Genomic DNA, 23440 nt, shown 5'->3' on the forward strand with positions numbered 1-23440 from the left:
GAACAAGGAAAAGGAAAAGAACTGGAAAGAACAAGGAAAAGAACTGGAAAGAACGATGAAAATAAGAAAACTGGGAAAGAAGTACAATATTAAGTTTAAGGGATTAGAAGCTAAAGTTCAACATAACAAACATTTACATTTAAAGTAGAAACATTATGTTAATTTTCCTGTTAAATCTCTAGTTAAATACAGAACTTACCCAAATTAGATATTTGATACAACACATGTGAACACTCAGCTGTTAAAAAGTATAGTATAAAAAATTTAGGTATTTGCTTTCGAATAGGAGAGTAAAAGAAAAAGCTTGTAAAAAAGACTACACTGTCCTGGACATTCCACGGACTGTAACTGTACACTGTATGTATGAGCTGTAAACTGTGCGCTGTACACTAAATGCTGTACAGCACACGCTGTAAACTGTACTGTGTGCCTTGTACAGTTTGCGCTGTGCCCGAATATAATAAAAGTTCAACAGTGTACTGCGAATGAATCTGAACTGGTTAAAAAACTAGCTAAACATGGACAAGATAATACGAAGCAAAATAAACCGTTCGTTCAGGTTTCTATTTTCTGCAAAGTGTAAAAAAGCTAATTTTTTGAGCCACCATTTTGAAATGTAAAACATTTCAAAGACTTCTGTCTTTAAAAAAATTAAATAAATAACAAAATTCACTTAAATCACTTTAAGGAAAAAATGTAAGATCTTCTATACAATCTTTACACTGCACAGACACTGTTCTTTATGACCGGCCCCCTAGCCTGTTTCTGAATACTGGTGTGTCAACCGCACTTGCGGACCCCCCCCCATATTCTGCCTCGGATCTTTCCTTTATCCTTGTCTACAGTCCTCCTAGTGTTTTTTTTAAATTAAAGTCTGCAACAATTATATCTTTCTTTGTCCAGGCGTGGGCTCGTTCACTGAAAATGGTTACAAATTTTTTTAATCAACTCTTTTCTCAAACGTTGTTTTTGATAAACAGAGTTACTCACTAAGGATGAGACTGTAATGACGACCTAAAGATCTTTGAATATGAGAATCCGAAGGTTAAATGGTTTGTGTTTTGAACAAACAGGGTGTCCCACGAAACATGTCAGTAGACAGGCGAATTGAAGGTCGTATTTGACCTCTGAAAAAATCTGTAGCATTTTTCGTTAACCTCGTTAAAAATCTCAAAATACCCCTATACTTTCAAAACGTTGTCTGCCTCATTAGTGCGTTCAATATTACCGGAGATATGAAAAATTTCGTTCAGATTTCGGACAATTTCGGTTTTATTTGATAAAATTGAAATCTGAACGAAATTATAAATATCTTCGGTATTATTGAAAAAGCCGACCATATTTTGGAAATGTGTGGACTAGGAGAATTTTAAAAGTAATCATTTATTAATAAACAAACTTGTTTGACTAAGAAAGAAACAATTGATTTCAGCTTTATTGAAGTGAGATTTTAAGAAAAAGTATTTAATGTTCTCGTACAGTCGCCTACAAAGTCTTATACTATGTGTGGTCGTATACCCAGAACTATAACATAGTAAGTATTAAGCATAGTAGCGGCCGCGGGATAGATAAGATTAAAAAGACGACCTGAAGCTCAAACATTATGACGATCCCAAGATTGAATTATGTCTTCTGCCTTGAATAAAATCTTTTGATTGTTTATTTCATGATTTGACAAAGATTTGGCAATAGAATAAAACGCTTACATTTGCAGAGAATCGCGAATAAAAGTAAATAGACCGCATAAATTCCGTAGAGACAAGTCTCATCCCTATAATCTTATATATATATGTATATATATATTTTAATATATATATGAGACGTGAATTTTGTGCATAGTATAATTCTTTTTTAATAAAATGTGAAGTTTAAAAACTGAAATATATATATACATATAAATATGTATATATACTCTCTTTTAAAAACCTATTTGTTAGACAACTTAAAAATGTAAGTAATAACATTTCCTAAAAAACGTGCACAATATTTGAAAAACAAATTTACACAACAAATACCCAAGTAGCCAAGAGTGATCAAAAACACTATTCTCAGATAAAGACGACAATCCGATATGTCTCTACTTCCCAGGATCACAGAGTACCTAGAGTACAAGTATGAATAATTCTACCTGTCCTTCATTCAGCTTCAGTTTACAACTCGACCCCTTTAATGCAACAGATATTCATGTACAGTTTATTATTATTGTTAGTGTTAGTGTTTATTACGGAAAAGAAGTGGTGGAGAATAAAGGTGATTAATATCAACTAATCGATATATCGATATTATTTTCTATTTTTTAGTTTTTGTCTTCCAGTTTTTTAAACGTTATACAAAAGTCGTTGTTTTGATATTAAATAGTGTTTCTTTTACTAAATTCTGAATTTGATTGGGGTCTTAAACTTTACTGGATTTCATTATCTTTTAATATTATTAAATTATCTGTATAATATAACAAACCATTTGTATATATGTTCCCTCTGGGCCCTGGCCGGCCAAACGGCTAAACCGAATGGGCTAAAAAAATTTGAGGGAACCTAGGGGTATACCAGTGGTAACATAACATACATAACGAAAATTTTGTTCAAAATTTTTTTATAAGATTTTGTAAAATTCCACGGGCAACGCCGGGCACTTTATCTAATTACATATATAGCAAATGTCTAAGAACTTAGTGTTGCTCTTAAAAGGCTGATAAAGCAAATACAAAATATCAAATATTTTGGCGTCAAATACCTCCTTTATATATAAAAATTATAAATAAAGAATAGCCAGTGCAATGGTTTGGCCGTGTATAGCTAACGAACAAAACTTTCTAAATGTTTGGGCGAAAAACCAGTTCTATTTTGAACAAGTTTAGTTGATCCTTCGTAGTTCTATAGCGACTAGGTTTTTAAGTAAGATAGAGGATTACACAATGAGAATGAGACTTCAAAGACGACTGTACGAATCTTATATCTCATGTTATGCCTAGATCCTTACAGCTATAAACTAGTACATTTCTTTGAACGATTTTCAAATATGTTTCATTAAACCTTCAGTTAGACATTTTCTCAGGTCGTCGTTGAAGTATCATCCTTTGAACGTAATCCTTTACATACGTCCTAAAATATTCTGTCGCTCAGAATAAATAATATATACGCGAATAAGACCATTTATTGAATAATTTTAGACTTTTTAATTTATTTAAACAACACTGTAATTGTGCAATTTGAAGTTCCAATAAAGATTCCCGGCCATAAACGATTCACTAAAGTACTGTTACTTGACAAGCAATTTGTCGCAATTTTTCCTTTGAAAACTAGCAGTTGGGGTTTTTCTATAAAACAGCTTGAGTATTTCTATTACACTGGCGTGATGAATATGGCCCTTGTCTGTAGGACGAACGTTTTGATATTTTGTGAATTGTTAAAGGACCTTCCAAGTCATATTAGCAGTCCTAATCATGTTGAAATTGACAAGGTATTGTGCGTGTTAATGTTCTAAGCAATATTTTATGTATTTTTGTTTTATCGAATTACTCATCTTTACTTAAACAGCATTCTGTACTTTGTAGGTTATTTCACTTTATGAGATTGTATAGAGCAAGGAAAGATAGAGTTTTTTTAAGAATTCAGTTTAAAATTCATATTCATATGTGTATATGCATATATTTGATTTAGCGTATACAAATTAATGGGATCTACAAATATAGTAAAACTAGTATCTAATGATTTAATATGGGTTGACCGATGGATCACTGGAAAATGTAAACAATAACAATAATATTGCGTACTGCATAAATAAATGGGAAGCTGTCTGAAGTGAACCGCCACAAACATTTTAAAGTCAACTTGAATTTGAAAATATTTCTAGATAAAATGTCCTTCTATTGGTTCTCTCAGGTTGGACGAGAGCTTGACACTCCTTATATACTCCAGGATTAAATACAGCTCGTTAAACAATAAGAAACCCTGAGAAAACCATGGCTGGGGAGTTTATTAGAGAAGATTCATCGAACGTAATTTCTTTGAGTACTGGACTTAATAGGGATGAATTCCGACTCCGGGAGAACAGATCTAATGCAGTTCCTAAAGAACCTTCAAGAAGAGTTCTGGTGAGATATTAATTTACCTTCAATTCTTATGAATTTGTTAGTTCTGGTTCGTTAAAATCCTAGAGTTAGAGTGTTTTTCAAGCAAGTGCCAAGCTGTATAGGCTTGGTTAAAAGACCGGTCTTCAGGTTATGGGCCATAAAACTGGTTTTTATAATAATAGGCTTACAGGGCGCTTCGCGCCCATCTCATTTATTTTACGGGCAACGCCGTGCACTCTATCTAGTAAAATTTATTCCTAGTCCTGATTTCATCATAGTTTTTTTTATTACGAGGTCTTATGATTGCAAAAAAAAGAAAACATGGGTGTAGTTATTATTTAGTTATCTAAAACCTGCATAGTGCAGTGCATGCCCTAGAGAATAATACAAAAATAAATCCAGCAATTTGCTTAAAATATCGTTTTAAATTAAAATGTTTTTTAAATTACCCTGTATGAAAAGGCGTTGGTGAGGTGTGACACAATATATTTTTTATTGTTTTTACTTTATATCTTGACAAAAGTTGTAAAAAGTCCAATGTCTTCCTGGCTTTTGCAATGTTTTGGTGTTTGATAAAAAAAATCCATCAAGTTCGGATACAAAGCTTAAATACTTTTAGGCCTATTTACATCTAATCTAAAAACTGTTGGAAGCTTTAATGGGGTTTGATATCTTTAAAAAAAATCATTTTTGTTGAATTATGTATTGGACAAACCTCAATTAAATTAATTATATTTTTATTTCAATTCATATATTTTGATCTAACCATATTTTTAAACTGATTTAACCTTCTAAACACCCTAAAAACTATAGGATTTTACTTGAATGTAGTTATTATAATTTATAACCAATACATGACGTAAATCTAACCATGGTTGGTATTGACATTATATCTACCTGATATCAGGGGACTCCCCTGCTCCTCTTACGTAAATCAAAAACAGGACCCGTAGTTCATTTCTGCACTCTTCAGTCTATTAGATAAACCACAGTTTGTTCTAAACCTTTATAGATTTAGTATCTCGTGATACAACAGGAAACATGAACCTTGGTATATAGTATCCTGGAGTATATCTATACTGTATAGAGAATACATGAACCCTGGTATATAGTATCCTGGAGTATATCTATACTGTATAGAGGATACATGAACCCTGGTATATAGTATCCTGGAGTATACCTATACTGTATAGAGGATACATGAACCCTGGTATATAGTATCCTGGAGTATACCTATACTGTATAGAGAATACATGAACCCTGGTATATAGTATCCTGAAGTATATCTACACTGTAGAAGAGAATACACGAACCCTGGTCGGTCTGGGGATCCCACATTGGGGGTCTTTCACAATCTTTTTCATTTATTTATTTATATAGTATCATACAGTATATCTATACTGTATAGAGAATACACGAACCCTGGTATATAGTATCCTTGAGTATATCTATACTTTATAGAGGATACATGAACCCTGGTATATAGTATCCTGGAGTATATCTATACTGTATAGAGGATACACGGACCCTGGTATATAGTATCCTGCAGTATATTTATACTTTATAGAGGATACTAAACCCTTGTTTATAGTATCCTGGAGTATACCTATACTGTATAGAGAATTCATGAACCCTGGTATATAGTATCCTGGAGTATATCTATACTGTATAGAGAATACAGGAACCCTGGTATATAGTATCATCCAGTATATCTATACAGTATAGAGAATACATCAACCCTGGTATATAGTATCCTGGAGTATACCTATACTGTATAGAGAATACATGAACCCTGGTATATAGTATCCTGCAGTATATCTATACTTTATAGAGGATACATGAACCCTTGTTTATAAAATCCTGGAGTATACCTATACTGTATAGAGAATACATGAACCCTGGTATATAGTATCCTGGATTATACCTATACTGTATAGAGAATACATGAACCCCGGATATTAAGTATCCTGGATTATACCTATACTGTATAGAAAATACATGAACCCCGGATATTAAGTATCCTGGAGTATATCTATACTGTATAGAGAATACATCAACCCTGGTATATAGTATCCTGGAGTATATCTATACTGTATAGAGAATACATGAACCATGACAAATAACGTAAATGTATTCAGTGTAGGGTACGTGAGCTTGTTAACGTAGTTCTGATTTTATTCATGATTCTAATTGTTTAGAAATATAATTTTACCAGTTTTGAATGAAAACATGAATCAAACTTTGCAAAATAATCTGAATGAAAAAAAGATACATCCTGAACTCAATTTCTGTTTTATATTGAAAACTGCATTAAATAAACTTAAATCTTCAAACATTAAGTAAATTAGTTAAGAGGGTTCCCGAGCTAGTCTAATATATCAGGCAAGGGAGGGCTATGGGTATTTAGGAAAAGTTTAAGAAAATTGCAACAGCCTCAGATCAAAAAATAGCCTTAACTGAGTAAATAGCCTAAACTGAGTAAATAGCCTAAATTGAGTAAATAGCCTAAACTGAGTAAATAGCCTTAACTGAGTAAATAGCCTAAACTGAGTAAATAGCCTAAACTGAGTAAATAGCCTAAACTGATTGAATAGCCTAAACTGAGTAAACAGCCTAAACTAAGTAAATAGCCTAAACTGAGTAAATAGCCTGAACTAAGTAAATAGCCTAAACTGAGTAAATAGCCTAAACTGAGTAAATAGCCTAAACTAAGTAAATAGCCTAAACTGAGTAAATAGCCTAAACTGATTGAATAGCCTAAACTGAGTAAATAGCCTAAACTGAGTTAATAGCCCAAATTAAGTTAAAAGCCTAAACTGAGTAAATAGCCTAAACTGAGTAAATTGCCTAAACTAAGAATATAGCCAAAACTAAGTTAAAAGCCTAAACTGAGTAAAAAGCCTAAACTGAGTAAATAGCCTAAACTGAGTAAAAAGCCTAAATTAAGTAAATAGCCTTAACTGATTTAATAGCCTAAACTGAGTACATAGCCTAAACTGAGTAAATAGCTTAAACTGATTAAATAGCCTAAACTGAGTAAATAGCCTAAACTGAGTAAATAGCCTAAATTAATTTAAAAGCCTAAACTGAGTAAATAGCCTAAGCTGAGTAAATAGCCTAAACTGAGTAAATAGCCTAAACTAAGTAAACAGCCTAAACTGAGTAAATAGCCTAAACTAAGTAAATAGCCTAAATTGAGAAAATATCCTCAACTGAGTAAATAGCCTCAACTGAGTAAATAGCCTCAACTGTGTAAATAGTCTCAACTGAGTAAATAGCCTAAGCTGAGTATAGCCTAAATTAAGTTAAAAGCCTAAACTGAGTATATAGCCGAAACTGAGTAAATAAATAGCCTAAATTAAGTTAAAAGCCTAAACTAAGTAAATAGCCTAAATTAAGTTAAAAGCCTAAACTGAGTAAATAGCCTAAACTGAATTGAATAATGAAGCGAGTTTATACACAAACTATATTTTACATTAAAAATAACAAACAATACGAATTGATTCTATTTGACTGCATTTGTTTAAGGTTAAGGTTTCCTTACATGAATATCTATATTTATTTCAGTTGGATAGAAAGAACAGAACCAGATCTATACAAGATCTGGATCCTCAAACTCTTCGAGATACGATCATAACAGCATCGGATAGATCTGTTAGGTAAACTTATGTATTCATCCTTTTTCTCCTCAAGGGACTGGTGTAAGTCTAAGCGACTTTCCATTTGAAAGGTCCGTATTCGATTCACAACTTAAGACACTTTTTATAGAAAACATGGATATCTTATACAATTTTGATCTGACAAAGGTTTAAAGGATACCGTCGTGAATCGGACATGACCCCGGTACAAATTAAAGGTCACTTGAAATTACGCCTGCAGTGTCACTTTGAAATGAAACATATTCTATTAGTTTTGTATTCTAGTTTCAATGGAACAAGTGCTATAATAGATACCCTGATATCCAGTCACAACCTGCTCTCTAGAACCTCGGAGCCAAGGATGTTAGAAGCGGTCAACCGAGAGGATTATGTCCTGCTCAGGTAAACGGTTAAACCTTTTACCTAGTCAATATATCCTTGATTTGAGCTGGGAACTTTAGAATTGGATAATCTTAATCACAATCGATTAATTTGAATATTCAATGTGGACACTTTAATTTCCTGCTTAATCAATTGTTTTTTTCTCTTTTGTATCCATACCAGATTCCGACCAATGAGAGTTATCTCATTAAATAGCGCGTAAAATTTCAAATTTTCACGGATTCTGATTGACCGTTTCGGATTTGGCATACGCCGCTCTATTGGTTAATTTTTAAACACTTTTGAGGATACAAACTAAAGATTAAATTAATCTTGAGATTAAGAAGAAGAGATCAAGCATTAATCTCAATATCCACAATTCTCAAGTTTTTAGTTCTGTTTATACTTCTTATACCTTTGATACTGCATGGACGCTCAGGGATAGTTACTTGAACCACTTCAAATGTTTGCTTTATTATTACTTAATTATCCGGGGCTTAGGACTGCCTTGACTGCCTTGATCCGGATTCTGTGGAAAATAACAAAACACAATTCTAAGTTTTGACATATCGGTAAAACTTCTCCGATCTCTGATTGTTCATTAAAATGTCAGTATAAAAATTATAAAAAAAAACTTAGTTGAGATTGAGCCGGATTCTCATTAAAATATGAATGGATTTTAAATATTTCTATTTCTACAATTTCTACAAGTCTGATATCTACGGATTAAGAATTGATTACGATTATTATTATTTTTATTAAAAGACCGTTTAAGACTTTGCAGAGAGGAGGTTTCAGTCCGAGCTTTTTATTTCTTGCCAAACGGTTAATAACATGTTTCCTTTCTTTTTGATTTACTGACTGGATAATCTTGTCAGCTCATAAAAACCTTTTCTTAAAATCAGGTTTAACTAAAAAAGAATGACATTGCGGATTAATATTTCTCCTCTCTCGTATAGGAAGGAGGGGATATTGGGCCGACACGAGCCCCGCAAAACGGTCTCCAAGCCTCCGGATTAGCAGATGAGTATTTAAAATGACCAGGAACTACCCCTAAACGTTAAAATAGATATTATAAGAGTAATAAATAACTTTTTTTAAAGAAAATGTTTAATCTTTAAATAGTTATGCCGTGTCTTCTTGAACATTCAGAAAACATGTCATAACTATTAGAATATTAAATATCATTTCTAAATTTTGTTATACGTTACTTCTATAATATTTATTCTGAAGGATAGGGGTAGCGCCAGGTCATTTTAAATACTAAATATGCGAGTACGGAGGCTTGCAGGGCTCAAAATGTCCCTGGACCCCCCTCCCTTATACTCATTGCCACATTGCCACATGAAATATTTTAGGAGATTGGTTGAGGAAAAGGGAGTTAGGTTGAGTGATATTCTTTTTAAAGCTGTTGAACTGAATAAACCCAACCTTCTCTCCAAGCTGCTGAAGGACGGATATAACGTGAATACAATAGAGGAGGAGAGTGGTTCAGCTCTGCTCCATGTTGCTGCAGCCAATGGTAACGTTTTTTATAGAAAATTTAAAAGAAAGAATTAGATAAATTTATTTTATAAATTCCCAGGGTCCAAGGAAGAGCTATAAAACCTTTAATTTCCTGTAAATCCTGCATCTATTATATTCAAGTTTCAGGGTCATTAACATTAAGCTATTTTAAATACAAAAACTATCTGAAACAAAATCCAGCAAGTTCAACTTTACTCAAACAAAAAACTAGATTTAATCGTGAATAAAAACAACTCCGAGATTTGCATTTATAACAATTTTTTTAACACAAACAAACAAAAATTTACAACAAATAAAATGAAATTGAATCATATTGACTTGTGTTAAGAAAGAACTTTGAGACGAATATTTTTAAACCAATTATGTTGTTTCTTATTGTTACAGCAGAAAAACCTAATGATGTTCCAGACTGTAAAATACAATGAATAAAATTATACGTATTTAAAAAAATATTATCAAAATAAAATTTTGGGATTTATATTGTTAACAACATTTAAATAGGTTACACATCTTTTTGACGGGTATGAAATGGTGTTAAGAATCGTGTTTTGTGTGGTGTAGATAGTATGCAGCATGCTGCATTCTGCATGCTGATGTGGTTTCATTTGCGGGTTTCCATTAATAACTATAACTTATTATTATAATTTGACACTGCACTATTTACATCCGAAGGCGGCGGTCTGGGATTCCATTTCGAGGTCCTTTCTAGAACTTCCATGTTTAAATTTTGGAATAGTTTTCTGATGTTACATTTGTTAAGGAAGTTTAGAGTGTGTCCGGATACTGGTTGAAAATGAAGCTGATGTAAATATCTTGGACGGAAAGGGCGAAATAACTCCGCTCCATTGTGCAACCAGGGCTGGTTCTAGGTCCCTGGAGACCCTGGAGTTCCTGGTCAACAATGACGGAGATCTTAACGTAGGATTGCAGAATGATGCCGGATCCGTCCTGCATTCAGCTGTCAGGTGGAGATATTTATTTATGAATAAATAGATTTATTATCAATATTTCTGAGTTTTAAACCTTGGCTTTTTAACGATGTTAAGTTCTTTAAAAAATGTGTTTTCCCATGCAGCAACTTTCCAAGAGTATTTTCCCAAGCAGCAACTTCCCAAGGGTATTTCGTAAGCAGCAACTTCCCAAGGGTATTTCCCAAGCAGCAACTTCCCAAGGGTATTTTCCCAATTGGCAATTTCCCATATGTTCAATTTCCCAAGCGGCAACTTCCCCAATGTATTTTCCCAAGTGGCAACACCCCAAATGTGTACTTTCCCAAGCGGCAACTTCCCAAATTTTCCCAAGTGGCAACTTCCCCAATGTGTACTTTCCCAAGCGGCAAATTCCCCAATATATTTTCCGAAGTGACAACTTCTTAATTATGTAATTTCTCGAGCGTCTACTTCCCAGGTCTGTCCTAGCAGCTGAGCTCGGCCCTTTAGCCTGTTCTAGCAGCAGCGCTCGGCCCCTAGCCTATGTTAGCCGCCGCGCTCGACCCACCCCCACGTTGCAGCCTGTGGCGCCTCAGAAAATCTAACCTAAACTTTGGGAAGTTGCCGCTTGGGAAATTGTTATTGGGAAGTTGACCTTCGGAAAAATACCTAATAACTTCCATTTTTATTATTATATCTCCCCATCAATTTGACAGAACACCTTCAAATGTTTAATTTAAAAATGGTTGTTTTAAAATCATTAAAGATGGTCAATTTTGGGTCGGCAAATCCTATCCTTAAAGTGTTCGTTTAAAAGTATTTCTTAAAGGGAGAGACCGGCTATGTAACATATTTTAACTGAAAATGCAGTATTGTAGAGAGAAACTTTAGGATTCATTTAATACCAATGATACATTTTGTCGGTGTACAATTCTTAAATAAGAGCGTAAAGTCAATTGTAATATTTCACTAGTGGTTTCAGCCAGCAGAACAAAGTTTTCTTTTGCAATTCTTAAATAACATGGCCAGGTTGTTGGAGGGTTTCTTAACTTTAATTGTAATTTTAATAAATCTGCGAAATTTTTTTTAAAAACTGCTTATGTAATCGATTCTATGGTTCAACTATCGCTTTCATCGATAATTTCTCATGAGAAAGATGTTTCTTAACAAAAATTAGTTTATAAATTAATTTTTTTACATATTTTGTCCAGGTTGTTAAATAATTGTAAAAAAAAGTTTTTTCTTCTGCCCGAAACAACTGGTGAAATATTACAAACGACTTTACGCTCTTATGTAAAAGTTGTACACTGTAAAAATGTCTCATTGGCATTAAATAAATCCTAAAGTAGTTCTCTACAATACTGCACTTTGAGCTCAAATATATTACATAGTCAGTCTCTCCCTTTAAGTGATAAACCTATGTGTCATTTTATCTATCTATCCTTAGCACATGATGGCTTTATGTTTAGAAGTAAGAATCTGCAGGTGGTTCAATATCTTCTGAACAACAATGTTCAAACGGACAATAGAAAGTTCTACGACTCCCCTCTCCACACCGCTGCAGAGAACGACTCCTACGAGATCGCAGAGCTTCTCCTGAAGCATAACAGTATGCTGGTTAATGCTCTACGAGGGGAGAAGACCAGATTGACCGCTTTGCATATAGCTGCTGAGCACGGATATCCAGCAACAGTTAATGTTCTACTCCGGTATAATGCGAAGGTATCCCTGAAGTGTTCCCGAGGTTATACAGCTCTCCACTATGCTGCTAAGAGTACTTGTGAACAAGTTATTGATCTAATCCTTAAACAGGTAATAGGCATACAATTTGAAATAATCATTACATTTTAAACCTTCATCGATTTTTTAAGAATTATTAAATATGAAATAGATTTCTAATATTTACCGTTATTGTCATCTATAACTATTTTTAATTTTCAAATTTAGTCTCTGAATGAAGATGAGAAGCTTGTGAATCGACCGGATGAGAAAGGACAAACTCCTCTAATTCTGTGTACTTTGAGTACTAACAAGGGTGTACTGAGGAGCATGCAATCCTTGATTCTACATGTAAAAAAAGCTGATTTAGATTCACAGGATGAGAACGGATGCACTGCTCTACACTATGCAGCAATAAGTAATTTAGATTCTTAGTCTAAACAGTATTTTAGAAGCACATCATTCGGTGCTACGACATCTGCTCCGTCATTCAGTATTTTGCAATTTGCTCTAAATTGCATTGCCATTTGCTCTATTTTCATTTGCTCTATTGCATTGTCATAAACTCTAATTTCATTTGCTCTATTTTCATTTGCTCTATTGCATTTTCACTATTGTATTTGCTCGATTGCCACTTGCTCTTTTGCCATTGCTCTATTGCCATTTATTTAACGATCGTTTGCTCTGGTTTCCATTTGCTCTATGACTAAATACGTTATTTGATTTATCCGCAGTCCTCGGTCCTTTGTAAAGATCAGAAGGCCTAACTTAACCCGAAATAACATGCCACAGGTATACAAAGAAAACTACATGCAAACCAAATTGTTAATAGACCAAATTGTATATAGAGAAAATGACGAGATCTGTAAGGTTATAGAGCAAATATTTTAGCGCCAAAACTAAAACAAATCTAATTTCTAAATATATTGTTGAAAAAAAATTTAACTTTTAAAACTCAAAGAAAAGTTCCAAAAAAGCCGCTTTAAACTTATGCGTTTTTTATATTTTTTGTTCTTTAGATATGAAGGCAAACCGTGTGAACCTGTTAATTCAACACGGAGCAGATCTTAGCATTAAAAACAACGCTGGATTATCTGGTCTTCACTTTATATATAAGAAGGTCCCACAGTGTATGAAGGCTCTAGGTATACTTTATGTACTATAATAATCGTCTTTGATATACGCGGCACTGAAACCAATTGTAACACGTGTCCTTACTAATTATCATGTACTTGAAACCTTAAACAATAAAGTTCTGGTGAAATGTGATCTGTCTTATTTTTAATTGACATAGATGTTAAAATTTTTCTACACAATTTTAAATGATCGAATATGGAAGAAATTTCAACGCAATGTTTCAATATTATTTAAAAATTTACGCAATGTTTTAATATTAGATTAAAGAAGTTAGACATCTTATGAAAGTTTAAAATTAATAAATTTGTTTGATGGTCAAGTAAGACGAAAACAAGGTCGTCCATTTTCTTTCTTGTTACTCCTGGTAATAAATATCAAACTAAGATAATATTTCTGTCTTGTTCAGAGTCCAGGTTAGATTCTGGTTTAAAGCTGGAGGGAGGAACATCAGAACTAAACTCTAAGATTAAACTAGACTTCGCTAAACTATCTCCGAGCATCAACAGCTTCCAGAAACAAGATATTACTTTCTTCATGGAGCTAGTTTCATCATCTGCTCACCAATCCTTACTCAAGCATCCTCTTTCAGAGGTTAGTTAGATTATTCTATTATATAAACATCCTCTTTCAGAGGTTAGTTAGATTATTCAATTATAAAAACATCCTCTTTCAAAGTTTAGTTTAAATATTGATTGTTGAAAATATGAATATTTTTACATCTAATGTTGTAAAAAGATTTTTATGATATTTTATGATATCTTATGATATCTTATGATATCTTATGATACCTTATGATATATTATGATATCTTCATGATATCTTATGATATTTTATGATATTTTATGATCTTTTATGATATTTTATGATATTTTATGATATTTTATGATATAAACTAACAGCAAAAAAGAAAGATATTTAAATTGTATGCTCTATGTCGAAATGTTAGTGTTACAAAACTATTTTTAGGCTTTCCTTTACCTGAAATGGAACCAGATAAAATACCTGTACATGGTGTTTATTGTTCTATCACATTTTATCTTCTCTGTTGTGTACACAGTGTACGCTCTACTACTGTACTGCTCTCTATGTGAACCTAATGATACTCCTGAGGAGAGATGGCAGATATTTAATTCAAAGGTTAGTTCACAGACCTAAAGGGACTATTGGCGTAATTTCAAGTGGTAATTCATTGATAATGTGGTATGTTCTATTCACAACGGTACCCATAACAGCTTTGCCTGAATTAAGCATGAATCAACTCAGCATTAGATGTGTTCTGCAGTAATCTGCGGTACTCTAACCGAAGCTATAGTGTTTAGTGTAGAGTGATATATCTATGTTTTGAAAAATGATAATTTTCATTCATTATTTCTCTACTTGTGGATTACTTGCTTCAGAAACAATTGAGAAATGAACAGAATTAAACTCTTGTCAAGCTGGAAAAACGACGGTATCTTCCACATATTCAGATTAAGATGTCAAGGTACCGTTGTGAAACGACCAAGATCCAAATTCAATTAGTAGTGAAGTAGTTGAACTACGTTGACAAAATTGAACCATTTCTCATTAGCTTGACCTAGCGTGCAAGAGAAGGGGTTAAATTACGTCTAGGTAGCTCAACCACTTCTTCACATTCATTAAATCTGTTCTCATAACATCTTCACTTCATTACTCCCATTCAGTACAGTGGATACTTCTAACCTTTTCTCCCCGTAAACAAATTAATTGTCAACAGGTTATCCCGTAGTCTCTAACAGATTATCCCGTAGTCTCTAACAGATTATCCCGTAATCTCTAACAGATTATCCTGTAGTCTCTAACAGAATATCCCGTAATCTCTAACAGATTATCCTGTAGTCTCTAACAGATTATCCCGTAATCTCTAACAGATTATCCTTAATCTCTAACATTTTTTCTTTAACGTACTTTCCTCTGTTGAAATTTGCTTTGTATTTTTAATTTGTTCTATGATTAGATCAGTCTAATATATACCAGAGCTCATCACCTATTGTATAGAGTAGTGCATGGCACCCTCTTGTAACCTAAACCTAACAATAAATAATACAAAACATTTTGTTTCTCCATTAGATAACTTGTGACATGAGTTCTAGTAAAATACCGACACTAAACTTGACAATATCGGCCTGGATCCTTCTCATCCTCTTCATCATCATCTACTTCATCAAGGAGCTCCTCAAGCTAGCTGCTAGTCCGTCCTGGTATTTCCAGCAGTTGGAGTCCTATCATGATCTTGCAATCATCATCACAACTGTCATCATTATCTGGTTAAACCCGCTAGACGAGGTATAGAGTTCATTGTATGTATACTTGGGATTTCGTGCGCTGCGTGGCTCTTTTTCTTTCTTTCTCAATAGATAGTTTGTTTATTGGGAGTAAACATTAAACATTATTGTAAACTTTATTTCAAATGTCCATTCATTGATATATTGCACGTGTCCGGTTTATAACTGTACCCTGAAAAGGCTGGCAGACGCTGAACTCCAACCTTCGAGTGTGCGAGGTAGGGAAGGCTTCACTGCAGATTTTACTTTTGTGCATGACCACTTTTTCAACGATTTTCAATTAAATTAGTATTTATTTAGGGTTAGGCTAGGTTAATACACTTTCTGGACCGAGCGCTGCGGCTAGGACAGGCTAGGGGGCCGAGCGCTGCGGCCACGGGTTAGGTTAAGATACTTTTTTTTATTTAGGTTAGGTTAGGTTAAGACACTTTCTGGGCCGAGCGCTGCGGCTAGGATTCAATCTCGATCTACAAATGTCACCCCCCCCCCTTAATCATGCTTTTAATTAAGCGCGGCAGTGAAGTCTTCCCCACCTCGCACACTCGAAGGTTGGAGTTCAGCGTCTGCCGAAAAGCTTTGTCAAATCAAGTGTGAATTAGCTATCAATGTTTGTTTTAGAAAACTGCTAGAATCAAGCACTTTTCAAGCTATAGAAAAAAAAAATTAGAAAAGTTAAAATTATGTAACTTACATTTTTTACTAAAAACCTGAGAGTTACAATTTTATATAAAAAGATACGCATTGTTGAAAAACATAATATTGTTATTTTTAATATTCATAAGGACAGCCAAAAAACAATCTTTGATAAAAAAAATTTGGTTTTTTAATCAAAATTGGAAAAAAGAACTGATTATGATACTCTTTAACAGCATTAAATTTAAAAGTTCACGATAACAATAAAAAATTAATTTTTAAAATTTTTTAGAGCCGTGTCATAGAAATAGGTCGATGGCAATATCACGCGGCATGCATTGGTTCATTCAGTACATGGTTGTACATGATGTTTCTCATTGGTAGAGTCCCTAGGTTTGGCAAATATGTTCAGATGTTCAGGTTAGGAAATAGAAAACTGTACTAGTACTGTTTAGAACTGAAGATATGAGTGTCTTGAACACTGTACTGTTTAGAGCTGAATCTTAATGTGTGTACTGAACTATTGTACAGTTTAGAACTGCATCAATGAGTGAAATGAACTATTGGACTGTTTAGAACTGTTACTATGAGTATACTGAACTATTGTACTGTTTAGAACTAAATCTATGAGTGTAATGAACAATTGTACTGTTTAGAACTGCACCTATAAGTGTACTAAACTATTGTACTGTTTAGAACTGTATCTATGAGTGTACTGAACTATTGTACTGTTTAGAACTGTATCTATGAGTGTACTGAACTTCATGATCGCCTATATTTTCCTTATCTTCGCCTTTGCTACAGCATTCATGATTGCTTTCCCTCGACACGAATCCTTTGCTTTGGTTCCAACTGCAATCATAAAGGTAGTAGGTTTTAACAGTTTTAGAAATGATAGTTATGATGATAATAATAGTTAGTTAAAGGCTGACATGTTAATTATCATGTTGACATGTTAGTTATCATGTTAACATGTTAGTTATCATGTTAACATATCAATTATCATGTTGACATGCTAGTTATCGTTTCCACATATTAAATATCATGTTGACATGTTAGTTATCATTTTGAATGTTAATTGTAAGGAAAATGTGTTAGTTATTAGGTTGACATGTTAGCTATCAGATTGACATGTTAGTTATCAGGTTGACATGTTGGCTTAAAAGTTTACATGTTAGCTATCTGGTTGACATGTTAGTTATCAGATTGACATGTTAGCTTAAAAGTTGACATGTTAGATTATAAGGTTGACATGTTGTTAATAGTTAGTTTTAAGATCAAACATTTAATAGATTAATTTTGAGGACAACAATTATATTATTTAAAACAATTATTAATAGTTGATCATAATGATGTTGGGGGAGATAGACTATGAGTCCCTGTACTACTCGACATCTCAAAGTATAGAAAATGGAACGATAGGTAATATGTGATATGTTTTATCTAGAAAATGTAAGCCTATTCTAGGTTTGGTCTTAAGACGCTTCAAGCCGCTTTTTAGTGCCTTTTAGTGTTTCTTTTACCTACCAACATGATGGGTGGATATTTGGTAACTAACAATTTGTTAGCTAACATTTTGGTAACTAACAGTTTGGTAACTAATAATTTGGTAACCTCAAAATTTGGTTATCTAACAATTTGGTTAGGTTAGGTTAAGACGATTTCTGGGCCGAGCGCTGCGGCTAGGACATGATAGGGTGCCAAGCCGCTGCGGCCATATTTATCAAGCTTAACAAATGATAGCCGATATGTGGGGTTAGGTTAGGTTAAGACAGTTGCTGGGCCGAGCATTGCGGTTAGGACAGGCTAGGGGGCCAAATTTACAAACAGTTTTTGCGGATTTGTCATACTAAACTTTTAAGAAATCCTGCATTTTGTTTTCTCTCTTTATGTATTCAACAAATAAATATACGAACAATGATTGTGAAACATGCGTTTCAATTATACAAATTTTTCAATTTCCCAAATTGTTGGTTATAAAATTGTTAGCTACCAAATTGTTAGTTACCTCATTGTTAGTTACCAAATTATTAGTTATCATTTATCAAAAATCCGACAATTGCCAGCATTCTCCCTCTGCGCATTATTAACCAATTATGATTCAAGATTTCGCAGCTTTTTCAGTTTTCAATTGTGAATTTAAAAAGTGGAAATTTAGTTTTAAAGAGATGTAACCGTCGTATCAACCATCCTTGGGGTCATAGCAGGTCCCACATATGCAAATAGCAAGCTGAAAATATAAATATAAAGATATATGCAAATAGCAAGCTGAAAAGATAAATATAAAGATATATGCAAATAGCAAGCTTAAAAGATAAATATAAAGATATTTGCAAATAGCAAACTGAAAAGATAAATATAAATGCAAATAGCAAACTGAAAAGATAAATATAAAGATATATGCAAATTGCAAGCTGAAAAGATAAATATAAATATATATGCAAATTGCAAGCTGAAAAGATAAATATAAAGATATATTCAAATGGCAAACTGAAAAGATAAATATAAAGATATATGCAAATAGCAAGCTGAAAAGATAAATATAAAGATATATTCAAATAGCAAACTGAAAAGATAATTATAAAGATATATGCAAATAGCAAACTGAAAAGATAAATATAAAGATATATTCAAATAACAAACTGAAAAGATAAATATAAAGATATATGCAAATAGCAAACTGAAAAGATAAATATAAAGATATATTCAAATAACAAACTGACAAGATAAATATAAAGATATATGCAAATAGCAAGCTGAAAAGATAAATATTAAGATATATTCAAATAGCAAACTGACAAGATAAATATAAAGATATATACAAATAGCAAACTGAAAAGATAAATATAAAGATATATTCAAATAGCAAACTGACAAGATAAATATAAAGATATATGCAAATAGCAAGCTGAAAATATAAATATAAAGATATATGCAAATATTGTTTAGTTGACAATGTTGAGACCCAAGTGTTTCCTGTAACAGCTCATTTCTTCCTTTTCCTGTTTACAATCCTTGTCTCTATAATCCTGATGAATCTCCTGGTTGGTCTGGCAGTCTCAGATATACAAGGACTAAACAAATCTGCCAGATTACATCAACTTCTGCAACAGGTTATAGTCATTTTAAAGTGGAAATACTTTAGGCTTTTTTCTTGTTTCTCTGAAAGAGGACATTCTAAATCATTCTAAAATTTTGGAGAATTTGCTAGTTAAATTGGCACATTAATAAAAATAATGATTTTCGAAAAAAATATTGCAGGCAAAATTGTCCGTAAACCTACATGTGAATTGTCATACAAAATTTCGACCCGATCTGTTCGGCCGTTTTGACGTTTATTGGACACAAACAGACAAACAGACAAGCAAAGTATATAGATTAGTAATATGTTTATTTTTTAACTATTATTCACACCACCAACCTCATTATAACTTATGCCTAATAGACAATTGCTGAGTTTCATTGGACTAATAAAAATCACATAACTTGAGTCAACAATGGTCTTTCTATTCCAGAGTTACATGGGTCCCCATCTGCAAGTCATTTCTATTCCATTTATGAACTATTTTAATTCATCCCTTCATAACCTTTCCAATGCAATCCCATCTAATTCCTGTTATAACATTAACCATAGAGAAGGAAACGTAGAGGTAAAGCCTTCCTCAGATGTACACAACCGACTCCCCTATTAATTAATTATTCAATAGAGTGGTCGTTTGTGTACATCATGATATGTTTACGTATCTAACACTGTACACGTATTTCTTGGCGGTTGTAAAATGTAGATAATTGAATTTTTGTATAGATAATTAGATAGACACTTAATATGGATTGTGCACATAGAATTGTGTACTGCAGTACATTCCAGTTCAGTTTTTACCCAGACAAATTTCTCTTTAGATAAAGAAAATCTTAAAAATTATCAATTCCAAAAAATCCCCGCTAGAAAAAAGATCACTCCATATAAAAGTGACAGTTTTAGTTACGTAAACATATCGTGATGTACACAACCGACCACTCTATTAATTAATTAAAAGGGAGGTCGGTTGTGTACATCTGAGGTAAGCTTTACCTCTTCGTTTCCTTCTCTATGGTTAATGTTATAACAGGAATTAGATGGGATTGCATTGGAAAGGTTATGAAGGGATGAATTAAAATAGTTCATAAATGGAATAGAAATGACTTGCAGATGGGGACCCATGTAACTCTGGAATAGAAAGACCATTGTTGACTCAAGTTATGTGATTTTTATTAGTCCAATGAAACTCAGCAATTGTGCACAGACCCACTTAATCTAAGAAAACTTAAATATCGTCTTCCTATTCAACAGTTTTACGTTTCCCATGCACTATATGCATGCATGGATAGACTGTAGGTCAGGTCAGGATAGGCAGGAATATGCTAGGGTAAAGAACGATGGGATAGAATTGGGTGGGATGGACTGGTGGAAAAATATATATGATGGTAAAAATATGAAAATAAAACTAGAATAATTGTATTATATTATAGGTTAACCTTATCAATTACATGGAGAGATTGATGTTTTCTCCTTACTTTAAATATATACCGGATTCTTTTCAAACCTTCCTCAGATACAAACTACAGGTGATGGCAACAATTCTAACTTTAGTGTAAACTTATTTCAATCTTATTCAAGTTTTGAATTTAAAATAAAACTACAAAATTATAAGTTGTTAATTTTTCATTATGTTTAGGGACTCCAAGGACAGAGTAGGACGGTTTACACTGTTAGACCTCATGATATTAATGATAAGACACTACCAGAGAGTCTTAAGAGATCAATCCTGGAAAACTGTCTCAGGTATCAACACTACCTTATCCTTCATTTGCCTGTTCTGTCTCCGGTAGCAACACTACCGTATCCTTCATTTGCCTGTTCTGTCTCCGGTAGCAACACTAACTTATCCTTCATTTGCCTGTTCTGTCTCCGGTAGCAACACTACCTTATCCTTCATTTGCCTGTTCTGGCTCCGGTAGCAACACTACCTTATCCTACATTTGCCTGTTCTGTCTCAGGTGTCAACATATACTTGTCCTTTATTAACCTGTCCTGTCTCAGGTAGCAATATATACTTGTCCTTTATTAACCTGTCCTGTCTCAGGTAGCAATATATACTTGTCCTTTATTAACCTGTCCTGTCTCAGGTAGCAATATATACTTGTCCTTTATTAACCTGTCCTGTCTCAGGTAGCAATATATACTTGTCCTTTATTAACCTGTCCTGTCTCAGGTAGCAATATATACTTGTCCTTTATTAACCCGTCCTCTATCAGGTAGCAACATATACTTATCCTTCATAAACCTGTTCTGTCTCAGGTGTCAACATATACTTGTCCTTTATTAACCCTCCTTATTTTTTTCCCCTCCTGGCGCACCCAGCCAAGTGCTCATCAGTTTTACAATGCACAGAAAGATGCAAAAATGTGGAATTTTGAAAGAAAAACAACATTTTCTGATATTTTCAGTGACACTTCATTAACACAATGTCCGCCTTAATTAGGGCAAACTGTGGAACTTTCATGTAACATTAAAATATCAAATTCTCTTTATTGATAATAAAAGTTTGTAAACTAAAATTTTCTTTGCTCTGAATGTGATACATTATCACCTCCAAAGGATTTCATTTGACTTTTTCTGGATGGTTTATTTTTTGCACAAGACAAATTAAAATTTTGCCAAATTTTGTGCCATAGTATTCAAGGAATTCTAGATTGTCCTTGTTTTTTTCTCTTTTATGGATAACCCTGGGAAACCAACTTTATACTGTGATAATTGTAATTTTATTTATGTTGTGAAAATTTACGTAAGAAAAAGTTTTTTCCATATTTTTTTATTTATAAGCCACTAGTTTCAAATTTTTGGAGTGTACGAAGAGGATTGACCACTATAGTTTGAAAGTTTTGATTTTACCCATTTTAAACCGTTTTTGTTGCAGACGTGAGAGCCGTGAGTCCCGGTATAACCAGGAGAAGGAACTGGAGAATATGAACCGAGATATACAACGAATACTGAAACTTCTCTCCTCTAAGGATTCTGTAGATGCACCCGGGAGACAGGGAAAGATAAGCACGATAAGCGCGTTCTCCAACTCACTAGGTATCTTGGTTGCTTCAAATTAAATTCAATCGCGTTTGGTTTATAATTTAATAATCTTTAAACTTACAGAATTGTCTTATTTTCGTTTTCCATCTGAATAACATCGTTCTGTAAAAAAAAATATAAAAGAGAAAAAGACAAAATGAGAATTGGATGACGGCTTCAAGACCGTCTCTTATCTCTACATCTTTGCAACCCAATGTCTGAGACCTCAGATATTTCAAATTATGAATTCTGTTGGATGAAAAAATTTAAGTTTGAAGTTTGAAGTTAGCATGAATAATAAAGTACACAAAAGTTTCATAAAAGAATTTAAACTATATTAACATATTATACTAGAATACTAGATTTTAATTTTCACTTTATTTTTTAATTTTTTCTGATTCCATAATCCATAGACTACATGACATGATCACACAAGAAAACGTGTACACTTTTATTATTGATTTTTTTATATTTCAGCTGTTGACGATGATATTGATTCCGACCTAGAAGATTCAATAGATAACCTTCCACAGAGAGGTTTTCTAGGACGGATAGATGAGGAGATCTCCAATAGGACTATGAGAAGGATAGAAAGCTATATATCCAACGCAAGTACGGAGAGTGATGTTAGAACTATCAGTGATTATATCGGTGTAGAGGAGATGGATCCAGCCCTGGTTTAAAATCTTAATATTATAAAATTTAAAATTTATTTAGAAAAAATAGATTTATGTAATATGTAAAATAAACCAAAATTTTTGTGGAGTTCATATAAATTTATTTAAAGAATAATTACAAATCCATTTACCTGATCAAATTATTTATTAAAATAAATGTAAATTAAATTAAGACCATATTGAAATTCTTAGGTCGCTAAATAAATACGTCATTTTGTTTATTTGCCGTGATTATATGTGTATTTACTACCCCCTAAAGAATGTGGGTAAACTTTTTTAAATCTTGCCTTTTTTCATTTCCTGTAATACACATAGTTTATT

The 23440-nt window shown here is 33.0% G+C and overlaps 1 protein-coding gene and 1 long non-coding RNA gene across 5 annotated transcripts; one reads left to right on the forward strand and one right to left on the reverse strand.

Annotated features, from left to right (window-relative positions):
- Positions 1-1525: 1525 nt before the first annotated feature.
- LOC111696338 (uncharacterized) lies at positions 1526-4220 on the reverse strand. Its single transcript, XR_002764053.1, has 3 exons — positions 4111-4220; positions 2016-2101; positions 1526-1636 (listed from the first exon to the last, which is right to left on the reverse strand). It is a non-coding gene; the product is annotated as an uncharacterized LOC111696338 (long non-coding RNA).
- On the forward strand, positions 2233-23187 carry LOC111696336 (transient receptor potential channel pyrexia). Of its 4 annotated transcripts, none has more exons than XM_023465921.1 (19): positions 2233-2250; positions 7640-7731; positions 8022-8112; positions 9450-9613; positions 10379-10583; positions 12017-12359; positions 12495-12684; positions 13286-13411; positions 13810-13994; positions 14370-14540; positions 15492-15707; positions 16632-16759; positions 17076-17205; positions 17680-17761; positions 19289-19452; positions 20849-20944; positions 21055-21161; positions 22297-22457; positions 22920-23187. In XM_023465921.1, exons 3-19 carry the CDS (start codon positions 8072-8074, stop codon positions 23123-23125), a joined length of 2715 nt encoding a protein of 904 aa, XP_023321689.1. In that variant the 5' UTR covers positions 2233-2250; positions 7640-7731; positions 8022-8071; the 3' UTR covers positions 23126-23187. The 4 variants fall into 4 exon arrangements, with proteins under 4 accessions (XP_023321689.1, XP_023321688.1, XP_023321686.1 ...); XM_023465918.1 differs by lacking the exon at positions 2233-2250 and adding an exon at positions 3834-4093 and having other exon boundaries at positions 7996-8112; XM_023465919.1 differs by lacking the exon at positions 2233-2250 and adding an exon at positions 3834-4093 and having other exon boundaries at positions 8056-8112.
- The last annotated feature ends 253 nt before the right edge of the window (positions 23188-23440 follow it).

The sequence above is a fragment of the Eurytemora carolleeae genome, unplaced genomic scaffold (assembly GCF_000591075.1).
Source record: "Eurytemora carolleeae unplaced genomic scaffold, Eaff_2.0 scaffold28, whole genome shotgun sequence".
In the NCBI taxonomy this organism is placed as follows: domain Eukaryota; kingdom Metazoa; phylum Arthropoda; class Copepoda; order Calanoida; family Temoridae; genus Eurytemora; species Eurytemora carolleeae.